Source organism: Xiphophorus hellerii, chromosome 1, assembly GCF_003331165.1.
Source record: "Xiphophorus hellerii strain 12219 chromosome 1, Xiphophorus_hellerii-4.1, whole genome shotgun sequence".
Classification (NCBI taxonomy): Eukaryota; Metazoa; Chordata; class Actinopteri; order Cyprinodontiformes; family Poeciliidae; genus Xiphophorus; species Xiphophorus hellerii.
In genome coordinates this window covers 28029854-28054232 of record NC_045672.1, presented here as the reverse complement: position 1 = coordinate 28054232, position 24379 = coordinate 28029854, and the positions used below count along the sequence as shown (strand labels likewise).

The window sequence follows — 24379 nt, the reverse complement described above, 5'->3', positions numbered from 1 at the left end:
ATTGCCCAAAGCTGTTTGCACTCAATGTAAGATCACTACTGACTTATTTAGCATTCCTGCCCAAGTGCATTAGCAAGAGTAGCTCCTTTTTAAAACCAGTCTCTCATTTTTTAATTAAGTTCAGCTATAAACTACAGCCCAAGACATTCCAGATGCAACACAACAGAGCTATTACCATTCACCTCTACAGCTCTTCCTCTGCAGTGCCATAGGCTTTTTTGTTTAAATTTATCACCTTAAATTGTATTCGCTTGTTAACATGCTATATAATTTTGACATGTTTACATTTCATCTATATAAAAGAATATAGCTTTATCCTTCATAGTAAATGCTTCAAACCTTTTCCTTTTAGATCTATTAGCGTCAGTACATTCAAAGCACTCAAATTAATCTCCTCTGACATTGCCCCTTTTCTCTAAGCAGAAGTACTTCAGGAAAGTAATTGTCATTCAACATTTATAAGCCTCAACTTGAATTAAGCTCACTTTCTTAACATGGTTCACATCAAAGTGAGCATTTACAGTGAAGGTCATTTGAAGGAAACAGAAAAATCTCCACACATTAGCAGAAAAAGAAGTAGCTTGCAGAATAGGTTAAAGAAGAGGTTTGTGTTACTCTATCATGAAAAATTAAAGGCTAAGAAGTTAGTATGTTATTAACTATAAAAAAACAAATCAAAAACTAACTTGTTAAAACAGTCTGAGACTTTACAATACAAATCAATTCAAACCTCCTAATGCTCTGCATTTGACTTTATCTGTTGGTAATCCGAGATTTTGTCAGGATGTCAAAAAGGACGACATGGAAGAATAAACAAAAGAAAATATTCCTCAGGAAGCCTCTTATGCTTCATCAGCACAATAAAACCAAACCGGCCCCAGAAAGCAGGTCATCCAGTCATGAAGGTCGACTCAGAGTCAAAATCCTACCAGCAGGAAGGCTGACCTCTCCAGTAACATAAAATGCTCTAAAGAAGAAAGGATTGTTTATAAATGACCAGAACACAACACTTTCTACTATTAACAACGCTCTAAATTATTTGAAAAATAGAAAACACACCAAGTCAAGTAAATTATACTTTACTACAATTTATTCAGACAATAAGCTGCTAAAATAACTTATTGAACTACTCAGTAGCGGGGCACAATATCCACAATACATATTTAAATTTTTTATTATTTTTTACTGTATAAAACAGGCAACTGCAGAAACCCAATTGAAGGGTTTAAGATGTTTATGAATAGAACTTAAGGCCTGTATCTCCACTGAAATGTGGAGATAAGAAATTGGTGAAGTCAACTGACGATAAATTACCCATGATAGACACAAAAACGTTAGCTAGCTACCTTGCTAGCTATCAAGGGTATATTAGCAGCTAGTTAGCAATAGCTTCAACCAACTAGAGTTACAGAACGCAATGAAAATGTCTGAGTCCAACTCAAACTTTTATCTGACAAAAAATCCTGTTAGAAAAACATATATATATAGAATATACGGGATAGTCCTGCCAATAATGAGCTATAATTAATGTATTTAAGGCCAACTTACTGCTTTTGTTTTATTAATGCACAGGCACCTGGATGAATGAATGAATTCACACAGCTTGACCAGTTTGATAGTGGTTCTTCTAACATATTACAAATTAAAAATTTGTAGTTGTTTTTTCAAATGTTTCTGTGGTGTTAAAAGAACAAATTACAGTCTCACGACAGCTTGAGGAGTTCCTGTCTGTTTTATATATTACAGTGTACAAAATACTAAGATAAGAGGGAAATTTTATGTATCAGTTCAGATGACGGAACATCTTGCTTTATGATTTGTCCAGTACATCTTATTCATTCAGTTCTGCTAAACTGGCCAAAGAAAGTTAACCGCAGTTGTTTTTTCAGCAGATGTTATTTTGAGAGAAAGTAGAGCAGGAAGAGCTACAGGCTCGTTGAGTTCCCATCTCCTAAAACAAAACAGACACACACACGCCACCCACGTGAACACAACTACATCAGAGCTTCAATGATTTCACCATATTATCATCACAAGGTTTTCTGTAATTTTTATTTACCTCACAAGACATTTTCCTTGCTAACCACTTGATGTGCAGTTGATTTATTCATCAAATGATACTTTGAGGACTTCATGGGTCGGATTTAAGATCAAAGGAGATGTGAGCATGTCTCGAGGAGATTATGGGCGAGCACAGAGGCTAGCGTTGCTAGGCAATGAGATGAAGGAAGATCACAGGGCTTGCTTGGTATTGGAGTCTGATGACTCCCCACAACCTTAGGGATCTGATATCTATGCCACAGTGGCTTTACTGCACCTTAAAATTCATGTGGCTGAATATCAGGCCCTTCACTGTTCATTCAATGTCTTGCCAAATTTTTTAGATCAAACTGTACACAAATGGACTCTATTAACTAACACGTGGGCTCTGGGGGTAATTGGCTAAAAACTTCCACAGAAGCTGAAAACAAGGATTCATGATTGTGGATCCAGTAGTAGAGGGCTAAGGAGGAAGATCAAACCATCTCTTCCATCAATCATAATTGACAAAGATTATATCCCCTACTCCAACATCTTTCGGTCCAGTTTTCTAACCATATGGCCAGACAGAGTTTTAAAACTGAGCGATAAAAGCAAATGAAGCAGATTAGCAGTGGTTGCCAACAACTGATGGTATCATCCAGGACATGTTATTGTGGAATATCATCTCTGCTGCCCAGATATTTAGCTCTTAGCATAATTTCTGAGGTTCTCTGTTATGTATTCAAAGTATTTGTAAAGGGATATCCCTTTCCTGATGGCAGGAACTGGCATCCTCCTTAAATTCATAAACTTTGCATTTTGCCGGCTTATAGAAACACGAATAGTGTACTAGTCCTCTTCTCTTTTGTAGTTTTAAAAGTCACAGAGCACAAAGCTTAAAACACAAATATTTAAATTGGATCTGAATAGTCTGATGATGTTTTGTTTTGTCAAAATATTTTTTTTGACTTTAGAGCAAAAGCAAAAAAGGCACTAATTGAGGTGTAAACACTCATCCTAGACCATACTAGGATGAGTGTTGATGAGTCTATTAATAGTATTAAACTGCACAAAAAACAAGAGGGAAAAGTAAAAAAAATTAAAATGTCAAGCAACAGATTTAACAAATGTATTAAAACTAAACAAAAAGGCTCATTCAGGTTCAGACTTTTTAACATCTTGACACAATGCTCCCATCTTGTGGCCACATATGCTGGTACCATTTCTGGGTACAAGGTAAGTCTTTCCAGGCACTAAATGTTGAAAAACCTCCTCTGCTTGTTGGTTCTTCAAGCTACAGTCTTCCTTCTTTTCTTTTTCTTTTCTATGAACCAAAGACAAAGTATTTTATTACCTTCATTTCATGTAAGTGAGTATCTTGCCACAGGAGGGAGTTAGTTAGTTTGGTGGATTACTTACTGTCTGAAGTCGTATTGACACCTTGAAGATTTTCGGATCTTTCAGTTGTTACTGGAGGTTTTGATGCACGTATCAGGTATTTAGGAACATGCTGAAAAATAAAAACATTTTTAAAGCAGTTTTACAGTTATATATTTTAGGAAAAGATGGCATGTTTTAACAATTTTATAAACAATCCACAAATTGACATCCCTATTTAACAGCACATTTAGTTTTAACCACAACACTAAGATTCATCAGAAATGTGCAATAAATCAGATTTAAATTTGTTGATAAATTTGCTCACATTTTTGTCTTAAAAGTTTAATCTTTTTTTAACTCAATGAGCAACCCAGTTTAGTAATTTCTTTCTATAGTCATGTGTTATCTATGTTCTAGCAATAATAAAGAACATGAATAGTGAGATAAAAGTTAACAGATCAATGAAACAAATTTGTATTACAACGTGTGGCGTTAACTTAAGGAATAACCTAAATGAGGAAATTAAAGCCAATACATTACATCAATGAAAAAGAAACTTAAAATCCAATATAGCTAACAAAATATGCAGTTGAATAATATACACATTTTAATGCAACACATATATTTCAATAAAATATAGTCAAATTTGGTGTATTAAGCATGGCTCCTAGCGGAATAGGAATATTTACTTAATCTTACTACCCTTGAACAGCCCGCAATGTTTTTGTTTTGCTTTTCTCTGTCAATATATGTATGCATTACTTTTTAATTTTGTTTGCTAAATAAAACTTAATATTTTCATTTTGTCACAACAGTTTTCACTTTATTTTGCATTTACATTTTATTTATAGGTATCAGAATGAACTGGGTTGAATACTAAACAAATGGTAAAAATTTTAAAAAAATTTATTTGTAAAAAAAATATATATTATATAAAATTTAAAAAATCTTGCAATTTTTTTGTTCCTTTTCACAATGAGGCACTCTCCCTCAACAAAACAAAATACATGAAAAATTGGTGGTGATAGTGTAAAAAATGTGGAAAAGTTCAAGAGGTATAAGTACTTTTGAAAGATACTGTGAGCAGAAATGAGTCTCAGGGAAGCTGCAGCAGAAAAACAAGAAGTTATTTCCACAAAATTTACCACAACCATGGGTAACTGTGCGACACATGAAGCTTCACAGGAAGTGTGGGTAAGCACCATGCAGCTGCTTTTACAGTCGCAGATAAGCTGTGCATAAAGTGGATGAGCACAGAGGACGACCTCTCTGTGTTTCTGTCTGACTGGTTTGACTCCCGTTGCTCCAAGACGTTTAACAAAGCTAATAGGCAAGCAAATATGACAGATGTGCACATCTGGAAGAAGAACTTTTGCAACTTATAGAGAAAAAACTCTAGAAAGATATGTGTGTGTATTAAAAATTCCATATAAAGATTTTTCCAGCATCAACTGTCATGTGATGCTGGACTTGAGTCTCTTGACAGCTGCACGAACAAGATGCTGATTAGCTGCTTAAATGAAGTTTAGATCTGAGTCTGAACCACCTCTTAGAAATTTCCCCATCAATATTCTGTATTTAAGGAAACCACAGAATGCCACACAGTATGATGGGTAGTTATTGATGAACACTGATAGTAATAAAGTAATGCGTCACTGATGCGTCGGCGACGAACAGCAAAAGCCCACCAACACTTTTACTGTAGTCATTCATGTTTTTAGCGCTCGAGTAAAAAGCCATGACAGAGTAACCAAGACATTAATACTTTCCACCATCGTATATAGATACCTTTAATTTTTCTAGTTGTTTGGAATCTATATTATGGTCCCAACAACTAGAACACTCAGAAATGTAGGAATTCATCTGTAACTAATGTATGAAGTGTGTTTTAGAAAAATAAGGATTATAAAACTCTAAGCCTTAGAGTTCTAAGTCTTTTCCTTTCTCCATACAAAACTTTACTTTGTTAGTTAAAACTAACCAGCTGACAATAATTCACACTGTTGGGACCACGATTGTTTTTAAAATACTGACAGATTTCAGCTGGTTTCTTGGCTTTAGATGTCTTTTTGCACCTTCTATTCTACTTTTCTATGCATTTGTCCACTTCATTAAACAGAGCTTAACAGACCACATTTTTTATGTCTTTGTTTGTGTGGATAATTTGGATTATATCTTTAAAAATGTTTTAAATATATTTACTAATATAAGTTCTCAGTACTTATTTTAAGATAAGATCCTTTTATTAGTCTCCCATAGGAGAAATTTATCTTGGAAGCATGGTGCATGAAAAAGCCAAAGCAAGTACATTGTTCCATCCAGTTGGTGTAGGCAAGAGATTTATGCTACTGCAATCAAACACGTAATCCCATGTATCCACATCTGCCCTGGTTTAGAGGAGTGTAGTAATTCCCTATGATGTAAAAAGATGCCACACAACTCTCCTTTTTAAAAAAGAATCAGATACTCTACATTTTAATGTTAAACTCACCCATGAGGTTTCGGGGCGTCGATATAGACTGGTGCTTTCTCCTCTGCTCTGGAGCCTCACACTCCACCGTCTTTCTGTGACGTTGCTAGGACGATTCACAGTTGATGCCCGGAGGCGACTACTTGTAGACGGAGATTGGTCCATGTCAGCAAGGAGGTCTGTGACTTCTCCGTCACTGATGTCTTCCTCCTCTGCCAAAAAGCTCTCTGAACAGAGACATTTCACCAAATCAGTTTTTTTTTTTAGGTTTGTGTACTTGGATAGCTGCTGCTGACAACGTAAAATTGCCTTTGAAACCTTGATATTGTTTATATTTATGGATGTAACATCTACCAAAATAATATGCAGACTAATCGTGTGTTTTATTATCAATTTATTACCACTATTGAAGCATATCAAAATGCTTTAATAGCGAAAGCACAATTGGTCCCAACTGAATCACTTTAACCTCCTATTATTCCATTATAACACACATTATGAAATGTAATATGAGTAAATAAAAGCAACAATAGTAAACTGCCGATCATCTTACTCATCAAATAAATACCTGTGTTCTTAGAAGTGATCACACACTCGGGGCACATCCAGTCTCCTTCAGGGACCCTATCTAGAGGCGGCGTTAAGCAGTCCTTGTGATACCTGTATTATCATGGCAAATTAGCTTTTTATTTATGCAAATACAAAGATAAGAAAAAACTATGGAGGTAATTAATGTAAAGAGTTACCCAGAGTCACAGAGTCTGCAAACCAGCAGTCGGTCAGTGCGGCCGCTGCGCCCACATTCCTCGCAGATTACTATGTTTCTCCAGTCCTCTTCAGACTCATTTCTGCGTGGCGTCACTTTTAACTGTACGCATACAAAGGGAGAAAAAAAAGTCAAAATCCAAAAATAAAATTTGTTCAATAAAGATTTAGACTTCAAATTCAAACACAATTGTAAATACATAGACTGAAAAAGAAATTGGCAAAGTAATTAAAATATTTCAAAAATAAAATGTTGAAATTATTGCAAAAGTAGCAAATAAATGTAATTTGCATTTATTGTGACAGTGACCATGTACAGAATGGTCACTGAGACCATTCTGTACATATTTTTATTTACTTTCTCAATAAATTTCTTTATTAACACAAAAGTGTTATTTTTTAACCCTTTTGAGACTTCTAAGCTTATTAAAAGAAATACTTTCTTAAACGCACCTTTTTCTGAATGTCCCCTCCAGGACACCGTCTCTGGTGGATAAAAGCAAAGCTGCTCCGATCTACAGGGCATGTGTTGGCTGTCTTAAATGGAAAAACAAAACAGCAAATAATTATTTTACCTAATGTTCAGCACCTCGGCTACACGTGACAGAGCTATATTTTTAAGTTTCAAATAGCTTTCATTCTCAAAGACATCAAATGTGAATCGTCCTTAGTGACTGGACAATTTGATGAGATTTTTAAAACACAGAGTCTAGAACTGTGGTGTTTCTTTGGTCCATAGCTTTAATGACCTCTTTACCAGGTTGTTATTCATTTTGACATGGTGTTCTCTCGTGCTGGAAATCCAGATGTCGCCAACGATTGTTTTAAAGAAGTTGTTACAGCGAGATGGACACTCGTATACAAAAACACAACAGTGTTGCAAATACCAGCTGGACAAATCTAGACAAGCGTATAAACACATAGAAATCTGTGAACAATGATTATTAGTATTTACCTGAGACCACTGGTGGATGCACTGAAAACAAAAAAAGTGAGGGCATTGATCCAATGAGCCCACCGTTTGCTTCTCAAATGGACAAAGGCAGATGTAGCATTTATCCGCTATTGCGTCTCCATCAGCTGAGATTAAAGCGACGAGTTTATCCATAATAGTTACTTCAAACGAAGTAACTGGTGACGAAACAGAAGTTATATTTTACTCAAGGTATTAAGTCCTTAATACATGACTTCAATAAATTAGTAGGAGTGTTCGAGAATTACAACAAAATACGATTTTGTGTTTTGTTATGATGCTAATGGCAAAGTAGCACTAGTGTGTAGCTATAAAGTTAGGTAATGCAATAAAATCATAAGATGTTTTCAACTTTTATCTTAATGTTATTGTACTCATAGAGCACATTTTAAATATAATCCACTTATATATAGTTGACGATTTTATAATAACGGAAAAACTGACCAACTATAACCAACACGAGAACGAGACGATGTAAATAAAGCATCTGCCGCTGCACTGTTGAAAACTTCCGGTTTCATTGTTGATTTTGATTTTCAGAGTAAGAGAATTTTCAAAATAAAATTCAATAAAACAAAGATAAAATAATAGAATAAAATAGTACCATAAAATTAGTACATGTCAAATCTAAAAAAAAAAAAAAGTAGCCAAACTTCTGAAAGTGGCAGATCAAAAGAATACATGGGTTTTGAATTCTAAAACAAAATAACATAAAATAGTATCAAAATACAAATAAATGCATAAAGGATATTTTAAATCCCAAAAAGAATAAAAAAATTGTGCAAGTGGAATAATAAAGGATATATGGTTCTAAAATAAAACATAAACTAGCACCAAAACATAAACACATGCATCCATTAGCTTTCTCTATGTTACCAACAATTAAAAGTCTGCAAATTTTGTGGGAGTAAAAGGAAAAGGATAAATATTTCCAACTTAAAATAAAAATGAAAAAATAGTCCAACCTGAGAAAGTACTTGGTATGATTGCTGTTAAAACTGCAAATGTTTTGGAGTGTTGTCTGTGCCCACTTTGAATATCTAGACTTTTGTTTTTCCTTCCCAAATATTTTCAATTGAACAGAGATCTTTATGAGATTATTTTTATTTAAATTAGTAAAAAGAAAAAGGCAAAACATCTGTCTACAAATTCATCCCAAAGCCAAACTCTTAGTGAAGTTAGTGAAACTGCAGAAAAAAAAGGAAAAAAAAGTTGTATGTTATACCTCAGATCCCTCCAGTCAAAATGTTAAAGTTCCTGGCAATCCTATTTAAAAAATCAATATACTTTCAAAAGATGCATAAATATCTCCACACTAATGATGAATGAAAATAAGAGATACCCAAAAGAAAGAATGCAAGTTTTAAAGCAAAGTTGTTTCATTTAAAAAAAAAAAAAAAGGTGGAAACATTATGCTTTGGGAGGTTCTTTTCTGCATAGGGGACCAGATGACTGCACCATATTGAAGAGAGAAAAAACACTGGGCCACACAAGCCCCTTCCACCAGTAAAACCATTGAAGATGCTGGGCTTACCAGAATGACAATGACCACACTGCCAGGCCAACTAAAGAGTGGCCTAATAAGAAGCATTTTAAGGTCCTGGAGTGGCAAGTTTTCAAACTTGAACCGAATAGAAAAACTTTGGAAAGGGCTGAAACTCAAAGTTACCCAATGACAGCTCAGAGACCTGTCGGAGAAGATCTGTTTAAACAAGGTTTCTGTACCAAATATTAAGTTCTGTTTTTTAATTGCATTAAATACTTACTTTGTGTAGTAAAATGGAAATCATTTATTTTTTTATGATGTGAAAATAACAGAGCTCTCCAATTGTATGATTTGTCCCTGTGAGATGCTGTGAAGATGGTGCATTTGTTTTTTTTTTTACCATGAACTTCTGAATTAAATAACTTCATAATTGCTTTACCATGTTTAATTTAACCACAAAGTATTAAAAATGAATATTTTCCTTTACCCGCGAGCAAAAGAAGAATATACATTTTATAAGATAAAATATAGAGGTTACAAAACAATATAGACAATAATTTTCCTATCAATGTTTTCTCTCAAAATTATCTTGGATTCTCATTAAATATGAACTGAGATGTCCTCTGGTCACTTTTAGAACACAGTAATGCTATAAATAAAATTAGAAACAAAACACATGACGTTAAGTTGCTGTGGGTGGCTGACCGCCTCTTCAGGCACTATAATTTCCCACTCATCACAGTACATCTACACATTGAAACAGGAAGCTGCACCAAAAAAGAAAGCAGCAGCTTATTTTCACACTGCGCTTAGAGAAGCAGCAGGTCTTATCACGTTTTTTAAAGGTACGGTCGAGCTTTATGGATCTGGCAGCCTTAAAAATCTGAGTAAGTAACTTTATGACTCCATTTTTTTGATGTTTTAAATGTCACCTCAAACAAATAGAGATGTTTGCTAAATACGTGACAACGTGATGAATCAGATAAAGTCAATTAACTTTGGGTTAAAGTTTGTGCAAAACTTTAAAAGTATTTCAACATATATCTAAAATAATTAGCGTTATTTAGGAATAACATTCTGTCTTTTACACCTGTGGCTGGTGCTTTCCAGCCTCGTTTCGCTTCATTCTTTGCCGCTACTACAAGTCCTCAAATGGACCTGAAAATACAATCACATCCTTGTTTTTGTTTGAATAAATTTAACCTTGACTGTATATGTGGAGTCCATGTAAGATGACCTAAGAGTAAATAATCAGTAGTTTATATTTTTTCAATGGGTTGGTTTAGTTGTGTGAAAGCAATAATGGAAAAACTGAATGGAAATAAATCTCTCGTTTCACTTACAGGTGACGTTGGTTTCTGAAAATCAACCTACAGTATTTTTTCTTTAAAAAACTGATCTGAACATAAACAAAGGCATCCATCACAATCTCCCATGATGAACCACACAAACTGCACCGACCCTAAAGCAGAATTCCAGTACTATCTCTTCCCAACGGTCTACATCCTGGCTTTAATTATAGGCCTTCCGGGAAATCTGGTGGCGCTGTATGTCTTCACCATCCGGATCAGCCCTCGAACGGCTTTCAGTGTCTACATCAGCAACCTGGCCGCGGCGGACATCATCATCCTCTGCATGCTGCCCTTGCGGATCCACTACCACCTCCATGAGAACGAATGGGAGTTTGGAGACTTCGCCTGTCAACTCACTGGGATTCTGTACTATGCCAACATCTACATGAGCATCTGCTTCATGACCTGCATCTGCGTGGACCGCTACATGGCCACGGTGCATCCACATGCCTACCTGAGAATGCGGAACCCAAAATGGTCTCTGCTGGTAAGTGTGGCTCTGTGGTGTTTTGGTGGAGTGGCTATACTGGTCTTCATCCTCATGGGTCCACTGGAGAGAGGGGATGACCACAGCTGTTTTGAAAACTTCGCTACCAGAGAGTGGAACGACCGATTGAGGACTTACAGTATAGTCAGTCTGATTTTTGGCTCCCTGATGCCCTCTGTTATCATCCTGGTGTGCTACCCGCTGGCAGCCAAACGCATTTCCACGATCGGCACCAAAACTGCTCAGAAGGCTGTGAGGGTCATCTACACCATCCTGGCCATCACACTGTTCTGCTTCCTGCCACACCATGTGGTTTACCTCCTGCACCTTCTTCAGCGCCTGGAGGTCATCCAGAACTGCTCCGTCCGGACTTCCATCTACAACGCCAGACGAGTTACCATGGCGCTCATCACCCTCAATACATGCCTGGACCCTGTGCTCTACTACATAACCACCAGCCATTTCAGATGGGAGCACCTAAAAAGGTCGTGGCTTTGGGGCATAGTGAGCAGGAGAAGGGGCGTTTACACCATCTCAAGTGACCTGAAGGAGATAATAACGCCTGTACAGAGAACCCTGTAAAATGCAAAGACTTTGTGATATAAAAATTGAAAGGTTTTCACACCTAATAGATTAGTAGACTTAGTTCGATTGGAGACCAAAGTAGCAACAATTGTTACATTTTCAGCTGGTGCGGTTTACTTTCATCCTGCACTGAGAAATGAACCAAACTATTAGGAAAAACCTGTTTAGCTCCTCGTCTGTGGTGTTGCTGCACCAAGAACCACTGAAGGTAATAACACAAAAACCTCTGAAGACACGACTGCAACTCCCTTATTTGTAAAATGCAAACAAAAATGGAATAGATTTTAGGCTATCGGGCTTTCTATTTTGTCTTTGGTAATAAACCATGAGCCATTTCTAGACACATGCAATATTCTAGCACTATTTTTGGAGTGGTCTCCGGTCCACTTAGCATTCACATTTCAGCAGCACCACAGTTCACTTTCAACCAAACCCAAACCTAGGTTTATAGACAGACCAGAGTTTGCTTTATTTGCCCGCATCAGAGTTCGATTGTGCATTCACACATCTGATGAACCAAGCCTTTGAGGCAAAGAACTAGAGTATCATTAAATAGGACTAAATAAACATGGCTGGTGTGAATACATTCTAAAGCCTTTTAACTTTAATGAATTCTTTGAACTGAAAAACAGTCAACAGTAACCTATTGCATAATAAATTCTGCAAATCAGTCAGATTGTGAAGAGATCTCTTATCCACAGATTTCCTTTCAGGTTCAGTTCTACCCTTCTTCATCTTGAGCCTAGATGTTTTCTGTCACAAGTAAAACAACAAGTAGTTGCTAAAAATTCTGCAACTCCTTCTTTGTTGCTATATGCTACAGATGTTTGTCTACCTCCCTGACCTGCTTCTATTTTCTCTTTTGGTCAATTTTAGAAAGACATCCAATTCTTGTAATGTATTTTTGCATTTATTCATTATCCCTTCTACAAGGTTAAAGAGATTGCTTAACATTGAAGGCAAGTGTAAATTTATTCAACCTGACAGCTGAAATAAATTCAACACAAATGTGCAAACTTATGAAACGCAGAACTTCAGCTTTATTTTTTTATATTTTACAACTAATGGGTTTGTTTTTCAGCTGAATTGTACAGGAATTGTGATATGTTGTATAGCATACAACATATCACATTGAAAGTGAAAGTATGTAAATGCATTAAGGTCTCTTTTAAACAGGGGTGTGCACACATTTTACAACTAGTGTCGATGTAAATACACAACTCAAACACTGGATAAATAGGTACAATATTAAGAGATGAAGCTCTTTCTGTAAAACTGTATATAATGGTGGCAAATTTCAAAATAAAATAATCAAAATCTGAATTTCTCTGGAAGCGTCAGTCATTTGATCAACGGGAATGGAGCCTTTGTAGTTGTTAAGTGTCTCTGCTAACAAAAAGGAAGCAGCTCTAGCTTCAGTATTTACGTTGACAAGACAACGAACTGACATTTTCCGCACTGAAGAGCAGGTGATGAAAACTTTCCATTAAGAGTCAAATCTTCCCAAGTTACATTGCTCTAAAACAAACAAAAACAAAAACAACTAAAAAAGTAATCAAGATGAAAACAGTCAAGTTGGAAGGCCCTTCTTGAGCAAAGATGATAGGTAGCTCCCCAGGTCTTCATCCTGGAAACAAAACAGGCAAACAACAAAAAGAGATTTTAATGTTATACACCTTTAAGAATGTATAGTCTCTTAAAATGGACATCATAAAGGTTAATCTCAATTTCTATTAGTATTCAGTTTGTTAGCAGTCATAGTCTGTAAGCCTTAAATATCTAAATTTACAGAAATACGCTGGAAATATTTGTTAGTGTATCTAAATCATTCATATATGACTAACTTTTAAAACTAAAATAAGACAAACTTTTATTTGAAGCACAAATAAAAAATCCAAGAAGTAAACTTTTTCCTGATGTACTTTTCACATTTAATAAAAAATATTCAAGGAACCATCTTCATAGCCGATACCTACATACATAAGGTAGAAAACATCAGGTTTCTCTTTTTTCCCCTTGCCATTTATTTGCATTGTGCGCGGAACGCAGGAGACCACGGAAACTCCACCTTCTGGTTTCATTGTTTATTTTTTGTTACTCACAAAGCCCCCTGTCTCATTCTGTCCACCCACACAGCTACTTTCACTCCATACAGTTAAACCCATCATCGCCAGTACCATGTTTCCACAAGACTGTCATTCTCTTTCTGCATTATGGTCACAGAGTAAACTCAAGACTGCACATGGCAAAAAAGAAACTCTGTTCATGTGTTTGACTCTTAATCTTAAGCTCTGAAAAGACTAATAAGATTGTCTGCCTACTGCTGCTGCTTTCATGACTATATTGCTTTCTTTGAATGTTCAGAGTCTTGGGCAAATCTCAGCCTCTCCTTCCTAAAGCTAACATTTCATTCCTCTGAGCTATATGTGCCTCAGTTTTGATTAGCAAGGCGAATTCATCACTATATACATTTGATTCATGACAATAACAGGAACTAACCTTGAAGAACTGAAAAGAGGACCTTGATTTCTTCTTTAAACCAAAATGACAGTGAGGGCTTCAATTTGATCATTTTGTATTTGTTCTGTATACTTCTCAAACACCAACAACAAGGTCGTTATTCTTGCAAAAAAACCATATTTTCTCTTGAGAACTGCAACATTTTGGAAAAATAAAACCGCAAAGTGAAACACCAAAGTCATCTGAATATAGTTTTTTCTATGACTGTCCCAATTATAAATTGTGTAGGAAGGTTAAGGCACATGCAAATCAGAGCGATTGCCTGCTGACTGTGTACCCTTGCAACTTTGTCTTTGTTGTGCACTTCAATGATCCATGCACTGTTGCTATATTAGGGCTCTGTTGGCATTGGCCGTATAGGTGATGGCCCAGGGTGCCAACTGCTGGAGGGGAGACTGCAAAAGATTTCTCTCAGGGTTCATACACTTTTCTCCACAGTAAAATTCAAGCACTTTTCAAGAATTTTCTTAAGTTTTCTGGCAGCTAGCAAATATAAAACATTTTGATAATTCTAACTAACCTTAAACAAAAGAATCTGGTCTGATTTAACTTCAGAGCGTGGGAATAAAAAATATATATGTTAATATATGATAATATTAACATACAGTATATATTAATATTAAATATCTGGTTTTAATTGTAAATTGTAAATAAATTAAAAGCCTAAATTTGATGAATTTAGGCTTTTAATCAAAAATTACATTTTGAAAACTGCACAGTTTGAATATCAAGCACTTTCAAGGAATTTGTACTGAAATTAAGCACTGCCCAACCTTGAGACCACCTAATTGAAATTCAAAGATTTTCAAGAATGTCAAACATCCAAACAAACCCTGCTCTCTTGTACAGTCATATTCAATAAATTAGAATATGAATTTTGATGAGCTTCATTGGTCGGATTAAAACCTTTTCTTTAAGCAGTTATTAGACAGATTTTTCATTAACTCTCCATTTCTGTATATTAACAATAGCTTTTAATTGGTCTGATATAGGAATGACAATTAAAATGGCGCAGCTGTACCTGATAACTCCAAGACAGCAGCAGGACTTTGGCGTTGGCATCTTCGGCCGAAGAGGAGACTTTTATAACGATAGATTCCACCATGACTGTTCCATCAGGAAGGTGCTGGATGGTGTAATCTTTTAGCACACTAACACCAAAAACAAAACATTCAAGATGAGGATGAAATGCAACATAAAGCAGAATGAGTTGGAGGTAGTAAGGTGAGGACTGCTCTGACCTCTTGAGGTGTGTGTAGATTCTGTGGAGCGTGTCAGAGTCACTGTGCGGGTCCTGGAGTTGCACGCGGCAGGTGAAGCGTAACTGATGTTCGTTGAGGCCCAGCTCTTTCAGGGCCTGCTCTGATGACACCAGCTTCAAGCTCTGCAGCAAAAAGACACCAGAAAACAAAATTTACAAAAAAAACACAGTAATGAGATGAATGCAACAGAATGTCATAAGGAGAGCAACAACAGATGCACTCAGATGTCGGTTTAATAGGCAAGAGAAACTGACAGTCTTTTAATTACAGCTGGATACAATTTGCATCTGCATCCTGATGACAGCTGACATTTTAAATGTAAACACAGCTGAAATCATTAAGATACAAAGCTTAAGCAAATTTATGGGAAAAAAAACTCTGGAGGACAGGCTGTGACTTTAAATCTTTCTGAAAAATTCCAACTTTCAAGGAAACTGAAAAAATTCATTTTAGCGACAATAAAATGTCGCTAAACTGAGAGAACACACTCACCTGAACCTTTTATACTTTGTATATTTCATTAAAAACTGTAATACTACAAAAACAACACAAGGTGGTCTATTATTACATTTTTTGAAATCCATCACTATTGTATGTCTTAATACAATATCATCTCTCTTCTCCAAGACACTCAACAACAGAGATTTTATTTAGGCTAATATCACTGTGTTTGACAATTAAAATAAATACATTTTAGAAAAGCATTAAAGTGCAAACTGAATGTCTTTAGTAACTCATAAGAAAGCAGGTTTTACTGCAGTTCTGGTGTGTTTTAGTGGTAAGATATTCCTGACAAACCATGTGACCCAAAACTATGAAAACTTACATTTTCTTTCATGATGAGGGTTCCATGCATGGTGCGGGGTTTTTTAGGATCAGGTAGAGGGCCTTTAAAAAAAGAAATATATATATATGTATATAAATATACAATACAGTTTAACAAATAAACTAGAAAACATTTTTTAAAGTATACTCGTTGGCTGCAGCTCTACACCAAACAAAACAGAACATTATTCCATAGCTTTCAAAATTCTCATACCTAAAAGAAAAACTATAGTTTCTTATTGCGGGGTATAACACACTGAAAAATACTTAAATTAATGCATTTTCTACATTTTCAGAGTGAAAATATGCTACTGCTGTATAAGATAAGTATTTATTACATAACAATCCTCACTAATACTATTGATAATTTTTAATTAATAACTTCTATTTTTTATGGACCTACTAGTGTCTTTAATAAGGGTGATGATTATGAATAAATGGAGGACACATATTGATTTGATTTGATCATATATATCATGTAAATAATTAAGCAAATTTTTGGCTTTATTAAAATTTCTAATCAAAGAATTACCCAACCACAATAATAAAATGACATCAGGAAAACCATTTATGCATTCAGTAATTAAGCCGTTTTGGATTTACTTAGTCGACCTTATCATTCCAACTGATCTGGGTCAAGTTACTGTACGAAGGCGGCAAGAAGCGTAAAGTATGACAAAAAGCCGGATGAACAAAAACCACTAGATAACACTTAACCTCCAAGAACCATCTCCCTCTTGAGCAGGTTGAGCGATATGTCCACAGGAACGCTGGGGTTTGTCGTCACGGCCGTCGTCTCCCCGTTGGCTGGCATGTAGCAGTCTATACCTGCCATTTAAAGAGTTCAGAAATAACCAGGCTGGAAATCCCTTCTGCCCCCAGATGCAAAACATCTTCCAAAACAACAAAACAATAAATCAACTGCAGATGTTTGAGGCTGTGTCTTCAGCAGCACTTACTGAACTCCTGTTCAATCTTCCCCTTGAGAAACTCCATTTTTGCAGCCTCACCATGCACCAGCAGCATGTTGCGAGGCTCTGCCATGCGAATCAGCTGCATGATGCCCTTTGCATCAGCGTGTGCACTGAAGGACATGTACTCCACCTGGAGCTTCACATCCAACTGCAGCGATCGCAGACAGATGTGGATGCAGGAAAAACGGACAAAAAAATTAACAAGCTTATTTATTTAGGGCTGCATCTTATGATTAATTTAGTAATAAATTATTCTGACAATTGAGCGATTAATCGGATAAAAAAATATTCTGCATATTTTTCATTTAACCACTTACACCTACTTGCTGAAATATTAGAAATACATAAAAAAGTAAATCAAATAATTCAGTTTCTTTTTAAATAAGAAAAAGAAAATCTATTTATTGCCTAAAATGCAATACTATAGCATTCCTTTAGTGTATGTTTGATCATTTAACTTATTTTTTTTATTAACCAAATAATAATTGGTATTAAAATGTGCTTATTTTATTTATTTATTTATTTTTTTAACTGAATTTGAATTACGTGAAGCAAAAACTACAAATCGTTCTTTAGCTCTTCTTAAAATAAAATCCTTTATGCTACTCAAAATAATCAAGTTTGTGTCCTTTTTTAAAATTTGCTTTTGCTTTGAGAAGGATCTTATGCTCCACTTTAAGCCTAAAAAGTGTTGCTATTAGGAAAGATGAGTTGTAAGAAAGATGCATTATAATAATCTGACCCAATATGTTAGTTATCTGAAAAGAAAAGAAAAATCTTACCGTTGATCTTCCTTCCATCTCCAGTTTTCGTTGCCCATTAAGGATCTTATGACCAATAGTCCCTTGCACACAATACCCGGGCATGATCACCTTAAAAGAGAATTTTTTTCTTTAATTATCATTCAGTAGTGTCAGTTAAGGAGGATAGAAAACTTCCCAGTGCTACCATATACAAATAAAAATAAGGTCTTTTCATTTTTTTCAAAACAGATCATTTCAAACTGATGGACTGAGAACAGGTCGCTCCCACCATGATCAAAACAATGGGAAAATGTTCATTTTTTGGTGTGATTAGGAAACAGACGACCGTACTGCTGTCCTGTTTTAGAACATCATTACATAAATCGATGTGCTTAAAATGTGCTTTTAACCAATCTTAGTGTTTTACAACATAAAATGTATGCAATTTCATGATTTGGTGGACTACTAGATTCTGCAAGTTATATTCAAAATACGTAAAGAAATAGCATTTATAATTTGAGATGATCAAACAGTTTATAAACACCAAAAATCAGAACAAAACAAATGGAACATTTTCTGTTTACAGAACAAATCCTGTCTGAAGAAACGAAAGGCAATAGCTCAATTTTGTAATAAAATATAAGCTGTCAAAGTATAATGAAGTAGAGTGCTGTATCATTTCAAAGATTTTTTCTTCCAAACCACTTCTCTTCATGCTAAACCTTTGTATATATATCAATAAATGACAAGTTAATTTTAAACTGTAAATTAATTACATGAATGCTACATTAAAAAAAATAATTTAACTGCAGAAAATGTATTATTTGTGTCCTGTGTGACGTTGGATGAGAGAGGTGTGCTTGTTGTTTGCTACTTTTTCTTCTTAAGGAGAAAGTTTCCAAACAAGGGTTCATAAAATGTGTGAATGAAGTAAACTTTGTACAAAATTTGGAATAAGGACTTTAGGAATATAAAAAGATTTCCTTTGCATAAAAGACTCACCATGTTCTTGTCATTGCCAGCCCATTTCTTGAATATCTGCAAAGACTGGCCAGCATGCAGCATACCCGGTGTGGCGAACACCACCTGAAAGAACAGGCTTATCTTAAAAACTTTGCAGCAGTTTGAAACTTTAACATCTAGGTAGAAAAGCCAGCTCACCATTGGCCCAGGATTATCTGCATAGGAGCGATCGAAGGCCTTGATGTGTTTAAATTCAAACATGTTTCTCTGTACAAAGGTTTTTCGGATCTTCTGGTTGGTCCATGTTATGAAAAGCTTGTAGTAATGATTGGCTTTCTCTGTTAGCCCAGTGGAAAAGTAGATTGGGGCTTTTAGGTTCATTCTCTCCCTGTGTGCAAAGAGGGAATTAAAGACAGCCCAGTTATTGAACAAAAAATGTTAATATCATGCAATTATTCTTTCAGGCCTAATAAAATGAATGCATCTTATATAATGAGCTGTCGAGATAGAAGCCTTGCTTTTTGTGTTGCAGTCAGGAAGTAATTGCTTCATGCTGAGAGGTTTTATTTTATTTAACTGGAATGTCAACAATCATTTGACAGAAAAAAGCTTTGCATCTGATATCAGGGAACAGGTTGCAATTATCTCCACACATCACTGCCTTTGCTTTCTTATTTTCTCCCTTTGACATAAATGTGTAAAAATGCTTCAAGCTTTGATTCTGATGTTTCGTTTGAAAGTAAACTTTACCAAAATGTTTCCAGCAGGATGCAGAGCTCTTGTGCACGTCCCAGAGCAAAAACTGGAATAAGGACCTGGGGAATTTTAAAGCAGAAATATCAAACAACATTCTAATTCAGTAACAAAATACTAAATTAGAATAGATTTAATTTTTACCTTTCCTCCTCTTTCTATGCTTTCATGAACTTTCTTCAGGAAGTCTCTTTCTCTGCATCTTTTTGAATCACGGATAGTTGTGGCGTACGTTGATTCCGAGATTAGGATGTCAGGACGACATTTATCAATCCAAGCAGCGCTAGAAAACACAAACAATGTTGAAAATGTAGCGGCTGCACAATCACTCTAGGCTTTAGCATGTTTTATTTCTACTTTCAATACAGAACAAAGTTATTTTTAATAATAAATTTCAACATCCGTTATTTCTTTTTACTGTTAGCATCTGACTGTAACTGCAGCCTCTTCTTTCGTTTTAAAAAGTATTTCCTGAGCTACATATCAGATCTGATAATGTGTAGATGCATAATTTCAGATTGCATATTTTGCATCACAACAGTTTCTCTTCCAGGAATAAAAACCTCATTTACCTTCCCTGCGTCTAGCCGTGCTACTATCAACAAGCCTGCAGCTGCCATTTGTGCTCCAGTCATTTGATTGGTGATTACACTGCTGATACAGTTTTGTATGTGGTAAACTGGGTCAAAGTTTTACAAATATCCAACCTTTATAATGTAAACATACCCAGAATTACATTTTTTTTAGTCATGTTAACAATGTAGCAGTTTTTAGTTATTGCACAAGGTTTTCTCTGAGGAAGAATATGTTATTTTTAATTACAGTCTGTTAGCTGATGTTTTCCATTAACAAAATGAGAAATAATCAACATTTTGACCCTTTATAGACTATTCTGCATCAATCAAGGAATGCACTGGAAACACTGTATATAAAACACACCGCCATCTAGCGGTGGGTTATGCAAATTATGCTTAATTTTGCATACAAAGTACCCAACTTCATAATGGCAAATATCTACCACTTGTATACCATCTGTTTGATAGCTAAAAACACAATGAATTGTTTTATAAAAAAATGAATTCAGTATATTTAGACTGTAAATGGTTCATTTCAGGACTTGCCTAAAATCCAGCATATAAGAAATATGTAATCAGAAAGATAATATTCTGCCTTATTACCAAGAGGAAAAATATTCTGTCTGAGTTCTTAACAGTAAAAACATATTCTGCAGTAACAAATTTGACCTTTTGGCAGAATAAAGTCAATTTGGAAGATATTTATTCCCACCACCAAAAAGGCTAAACTTAAGCAATACTTTGTGAATTTTGATCATAACTTCTCATAAAATCCAATAAAATTTGAGGGTCATAAATTCTCACAGAAATTCAACTTTTATTTTTTTCCCTTCTTTATGTTTTTACACTGATATACGAAATGTTGATATCATTTAAGGCTTATTTTAATACTTTAAAACTCTTCTTGCACTAGTAGTTCTCTTCTCTTCAGTTTTTGTTTCCCTTTGCATTGATTGCGACAGTCTGATGCTCAACAAAAAAGCCCTTCATTTGTTGAGTCTGACGAGATTCTCTGACCTGTTTGACAGGAAAAACTGGCTCTCAAAAAAAACTTTATCCAAAAAGGCAGTGGACCCAACCTTAGGTTTCAGGACTCACTCTCCTGTTTCAGATGTTCCATTTTTGTCCTTCACCAGATTTAAATAAATGGGTCAATAATAGGTTTCTTAAAGAACTTGGATCCGGTGTGTTGGAGTATGATACATAAAAAATATGAAGAACAGTATGCCCTGATAAACAAAGATGGGGACTAATGTTAGTGCAGAGTATTTTGTTCCAGTACATTACTTTCCTGGGGTAGAGAAACATCTGCACAGAATAGCCCTAAAGTTCAGTTTTAAAACAGTGAAGAGAACACCAGCTTGAAAAAAATGTGACCTTTAAAAATCCACACATTCAACTAAAAATACGATGTTAACACTAAAGACTCTGCAGTACAGTTTATTTTATTTTAAATATCCCCCTATTTCAACATAGCTATCTAATAAGGATAAGCCACATCTTTGGGATGTCATAAACAGAGGCTGGGTATTAACCCCAAATGTAACTAATGTGGGCCGAAGTCAATCGTGATTGACAAAATTAGACTCTTTTGATTTTAAAAAAATTGTATCGAAAAAATCCTTAAAATAAAATAGGTAACAATATATGCCTATTCATGCAACATAGAATATTGTTTAATTTTTCTATGATAGTAATAAACTAAAATAAAATACAAAGACATCTGTCAACAGAATTTGGCAGATGTCTTTTTGAGAAAAAGAAATAGTGAGAGTTCTCAACTTTGATGATTTTAATTAACAGTTTTTTCAGAATTGTTTTATGGAAAATTGTGTGGTTCAGATCTTTGGCCAATTCACATCTCAGCTGAAAGAAATGTTCATAGAATGCTTCTGAAAATTAACACTTAAATTTGCTTGAATTAAATGTGGGCAATAGACAATGAGTTGTCATTAAAGACACAGGTAAAATTGTTGGTAGAAATGGACTGAAACCAATGTTTTCATCATTTATTTTGTTTTTTTATGTGTTTAATAGGGTGATGTCTCTCTGCAAAAACAGTTCTTTTAAATCTATGTGAAGTTTTACAATTTGAACCAGGAATTTTGCATCCAAATGGGTAAAATTAGTACGGTACATTTCTTTTAAACATAAGAAAATTACATCTAAATAAGACAATTTAATTAAAAATAAGCTTGCAAAGCTCCCTTTGACACGAGTAAGGCATTCACCTCTCTCTTCATATCTGCTTCATGCTTTATTTCTGCAGAATTGCGCTGAATTGCAGTAAAGCAACATTTTACAACCACCGGTGAAAAATGGCAAAGGCAACTTACCCTAAATGCCTGTCTGGCGTCATGTTATAGTCTCCCTAAAACAGATAGAGAAATTTATCTCAGGCTGCAGTCATTACAATCACCTGCTGTGACATAGTGCAAACTTGTTTACACTCACAGTGTAGACCACAGACTCTGATCCCACTTTGATGTGCACCATAGCAGCTCCCAGAACGTGGCCTGCATAGTACGCCTTGATCTCCAGCTCATCATCCACCTGCCAGGAGCACAACAGAAACAGCTTGATTTGCCATCAAACGGGGCGAGCATCTGGCACAGAACAAGATGGGATTAGACAAAGTCATCCGAAAGTGTGACATCAGCACGGCACCTGGACAGTTTGGTGGAGGTTCAAAGGAATCACTTTCTTCATACAGTCCTTGATCATTTGCGAGGTGAAGAAGTTGGTTTCTCCCTTCTTGTCAACGGTGATCTTCCGGAAATCTTCAAGTAAAATGGGACAAATAGCCTTGGTGGGATGGGTCATGTAGATGGGTCCGTCGTAGCCTACCATCTCGCTCATGTAAGGCAGGGCGCCGCAGTGGTCCAGGTGAAAGTGGCTGAGCATCAGAACAGGTGGAACAAGGTGAGCACAAAGATTGGTTGTATGAACGTTTCAGGAATGGAGCATTGAAGAAAAACACAACAAACCTGATGATCACGCAGTCTAAGAAGTCTGTCAGACGGCCGTTCTGTGTTATGTAGGAAAAGTCTGGAAAACGCCTCTGGAATAAAAAAAAACAGTCATTGTCCATATACCATGTACTTCATGTCTATGTGGACATTTAACTTGACTAAACAACACCCTTCAAAGAAGATAAAAGGAAAACTTTTGACATACAAAATGACTTTATTTACATCACTGACCATCAAAAACTATTTATAAAAGCTACACAACGCACCTTTTATGAATAAAAGTAAAATATGAATTTGTTCAAAAAATTTTTACACACCTTTAACAATGGTACCGTACCAATAAGTGTTTTGAAAGTTTTAAATCAACATATGAAGTTGACCTTGTGTCGGCACAGGCCTGAACTTTTAATAGATACACACATGTATTTATATTTTTTGATTCACTTACATCGTCGTTGTATCCCATGTGCATCCCACAGTCCAGCATGATGTTTTTGCCTCCGATGGACACGAGGATGCAGCTGCGACCGACATCCTGTCCAGCACCTTGGATAGGGAATACAGAAATTGAGAATCTACAAACACAATTCTGCTTAACAAAAGTGAGTGAAAATGTTGAAAACAATTATTTTATTATCGATACACATGCACAAAAAACCCCGAAGCTTTGCTGGAAGAGAGTGAAACGCCACGCGCAGGTTGAAAGTTGTTAAATTGAAGTTAAAGATGTAATGTTGACGGAACTAGCTTAGCCTCGGGATATAAGGCAACATTACTCACCTAAAGGTGTTACTTTTATTTCAGGCATTTTATATCATCGGCCCGCTGCTGGATTCTGTAGACTAATGAGTAATGCGTCTAAAGTTCTAGTAATAATTTATCTAAACACAGTAAATGAGAAAGAAATGGCTGTTGAAACTTGTGCATGCGCTTCATACAGAGGCATTAAGCTAGGGGGCTACAACTGAACTTCCGGTAAGCGCTTCCAAAATAAAGGCTTTCAAAAATAAAGTCTAGCTTTTTCTCACAGCATCCTCCAAAATCGCAATTCGAGGAATACTTTAAAACTTTATACCACAAAAGAGGCTTCCTGCAAAACGTTGTAAGTTAGTATGGCACAATTTACTTTTAGTTTTGATTGATAATGTTAAACCAAAATTAATGTAATTGTGATTATTCTTGCATATTCCTTGCACATAAATGTGTAAATAACATTTAGAACATGTGCGTTGTTTGGCTTGTCGACGAATTTTTAATTATAAAAGTAAATCA

At 35.5% G+C, this 24379-nt stretch overlaps 3 protein-coding genes across 3 annotated transcripts; 1 reads left to right on the top strand and 2 right to left on the bottom strand.

Moving 5' to 3' along the window:
* Positions 1 to 1063: 1063 nt before the first annotated feature.
* LOC116717086 (PHD and RING finger domain-containing protein 1-like) lies at positions 1064 to 8130 on the bottom strand. The gene is made up of 8 exons (XM_032558176.1): positions 8055 to 8130; positions 7593 to 7768; positions 7091 to 7174; positions 6619 to 6740; positions 6441 to 6532; positions 5894 to 6099; positions 3442 to 3532; positions 1064 to 3346 (listed from the first exon to the last, which is right to left on the bottom strand). The coding sequence occupies exons 1-8, from the start codon at positions 8095 to 8097 to the stop codon at positions 3312 to 3314; spliced, it is 849 nt and encodes a 282-aa protein (XP_032414067.1). The 5' UTR covers positions 8098 to 8130; the 3' UTR covers positions 1064 to 3311.
* A 1722-nt stretch (positions 8131 to 9852) lies between these two features.
* LOC116717064 (lysophosphatidic acid receptor 6) lies at positions 9853 to 12432 on the top strand. The gene is made up of 2 exons (XM_032558139.1): positions 9853 to 9983; positions 10442 to 12432. Exon 2 carries the CDS (start codon positions 10531 to 10533, stop codon positions 11515 to 11517), a length of 987 nt encoding a protein of 328 aa, XP_032414030.1. The 5' UTR covers positions 9853 to 9983; positions 10442 to 10530; the 3' UTR covers positions 11518 to 12432.
* A 105-nt stretch (positions 12433 to 12537) lies between these two features.
* On the bottom strand, positions 12538 to 24084 carry ints11 (integrator complex subunit 11). Its single transcript, XM_032558128.1, has 17 exons — positions 23888 to 24084; positions 23556 to 23653; positions 23123 to 23196; positions 22803 to 23031; positions 22590 to 22688; positions 22472 to 22506; positions 19705 to 19843; positions 19558 to 19622; positions 19006 to 19195; positions 18847 to 18930; positions 17884 to 17973; positions 17087 to 17249; positions 16845 to 16955; positions 16129 to 16190; positions 15282 to 15424; positions 15062 to 15191; positions 12538 to 13147 (listed from the first exon to the last, which is right to left on the bottom strand). Exons 1-17 carry the CDS (start codon positions 23913 to 23915, stop codon positions 13091 to 13093), a joined length of 1797 nt encoding a protein of 598 aa, XP_032414019.1. The 5' UTR covers positions 23916 to 24084; the 3' UTR covers positions 12538 to 13090.
* Between the last annotated feature and the right edge of the window lie 295 nt (positions 24085 to 24379).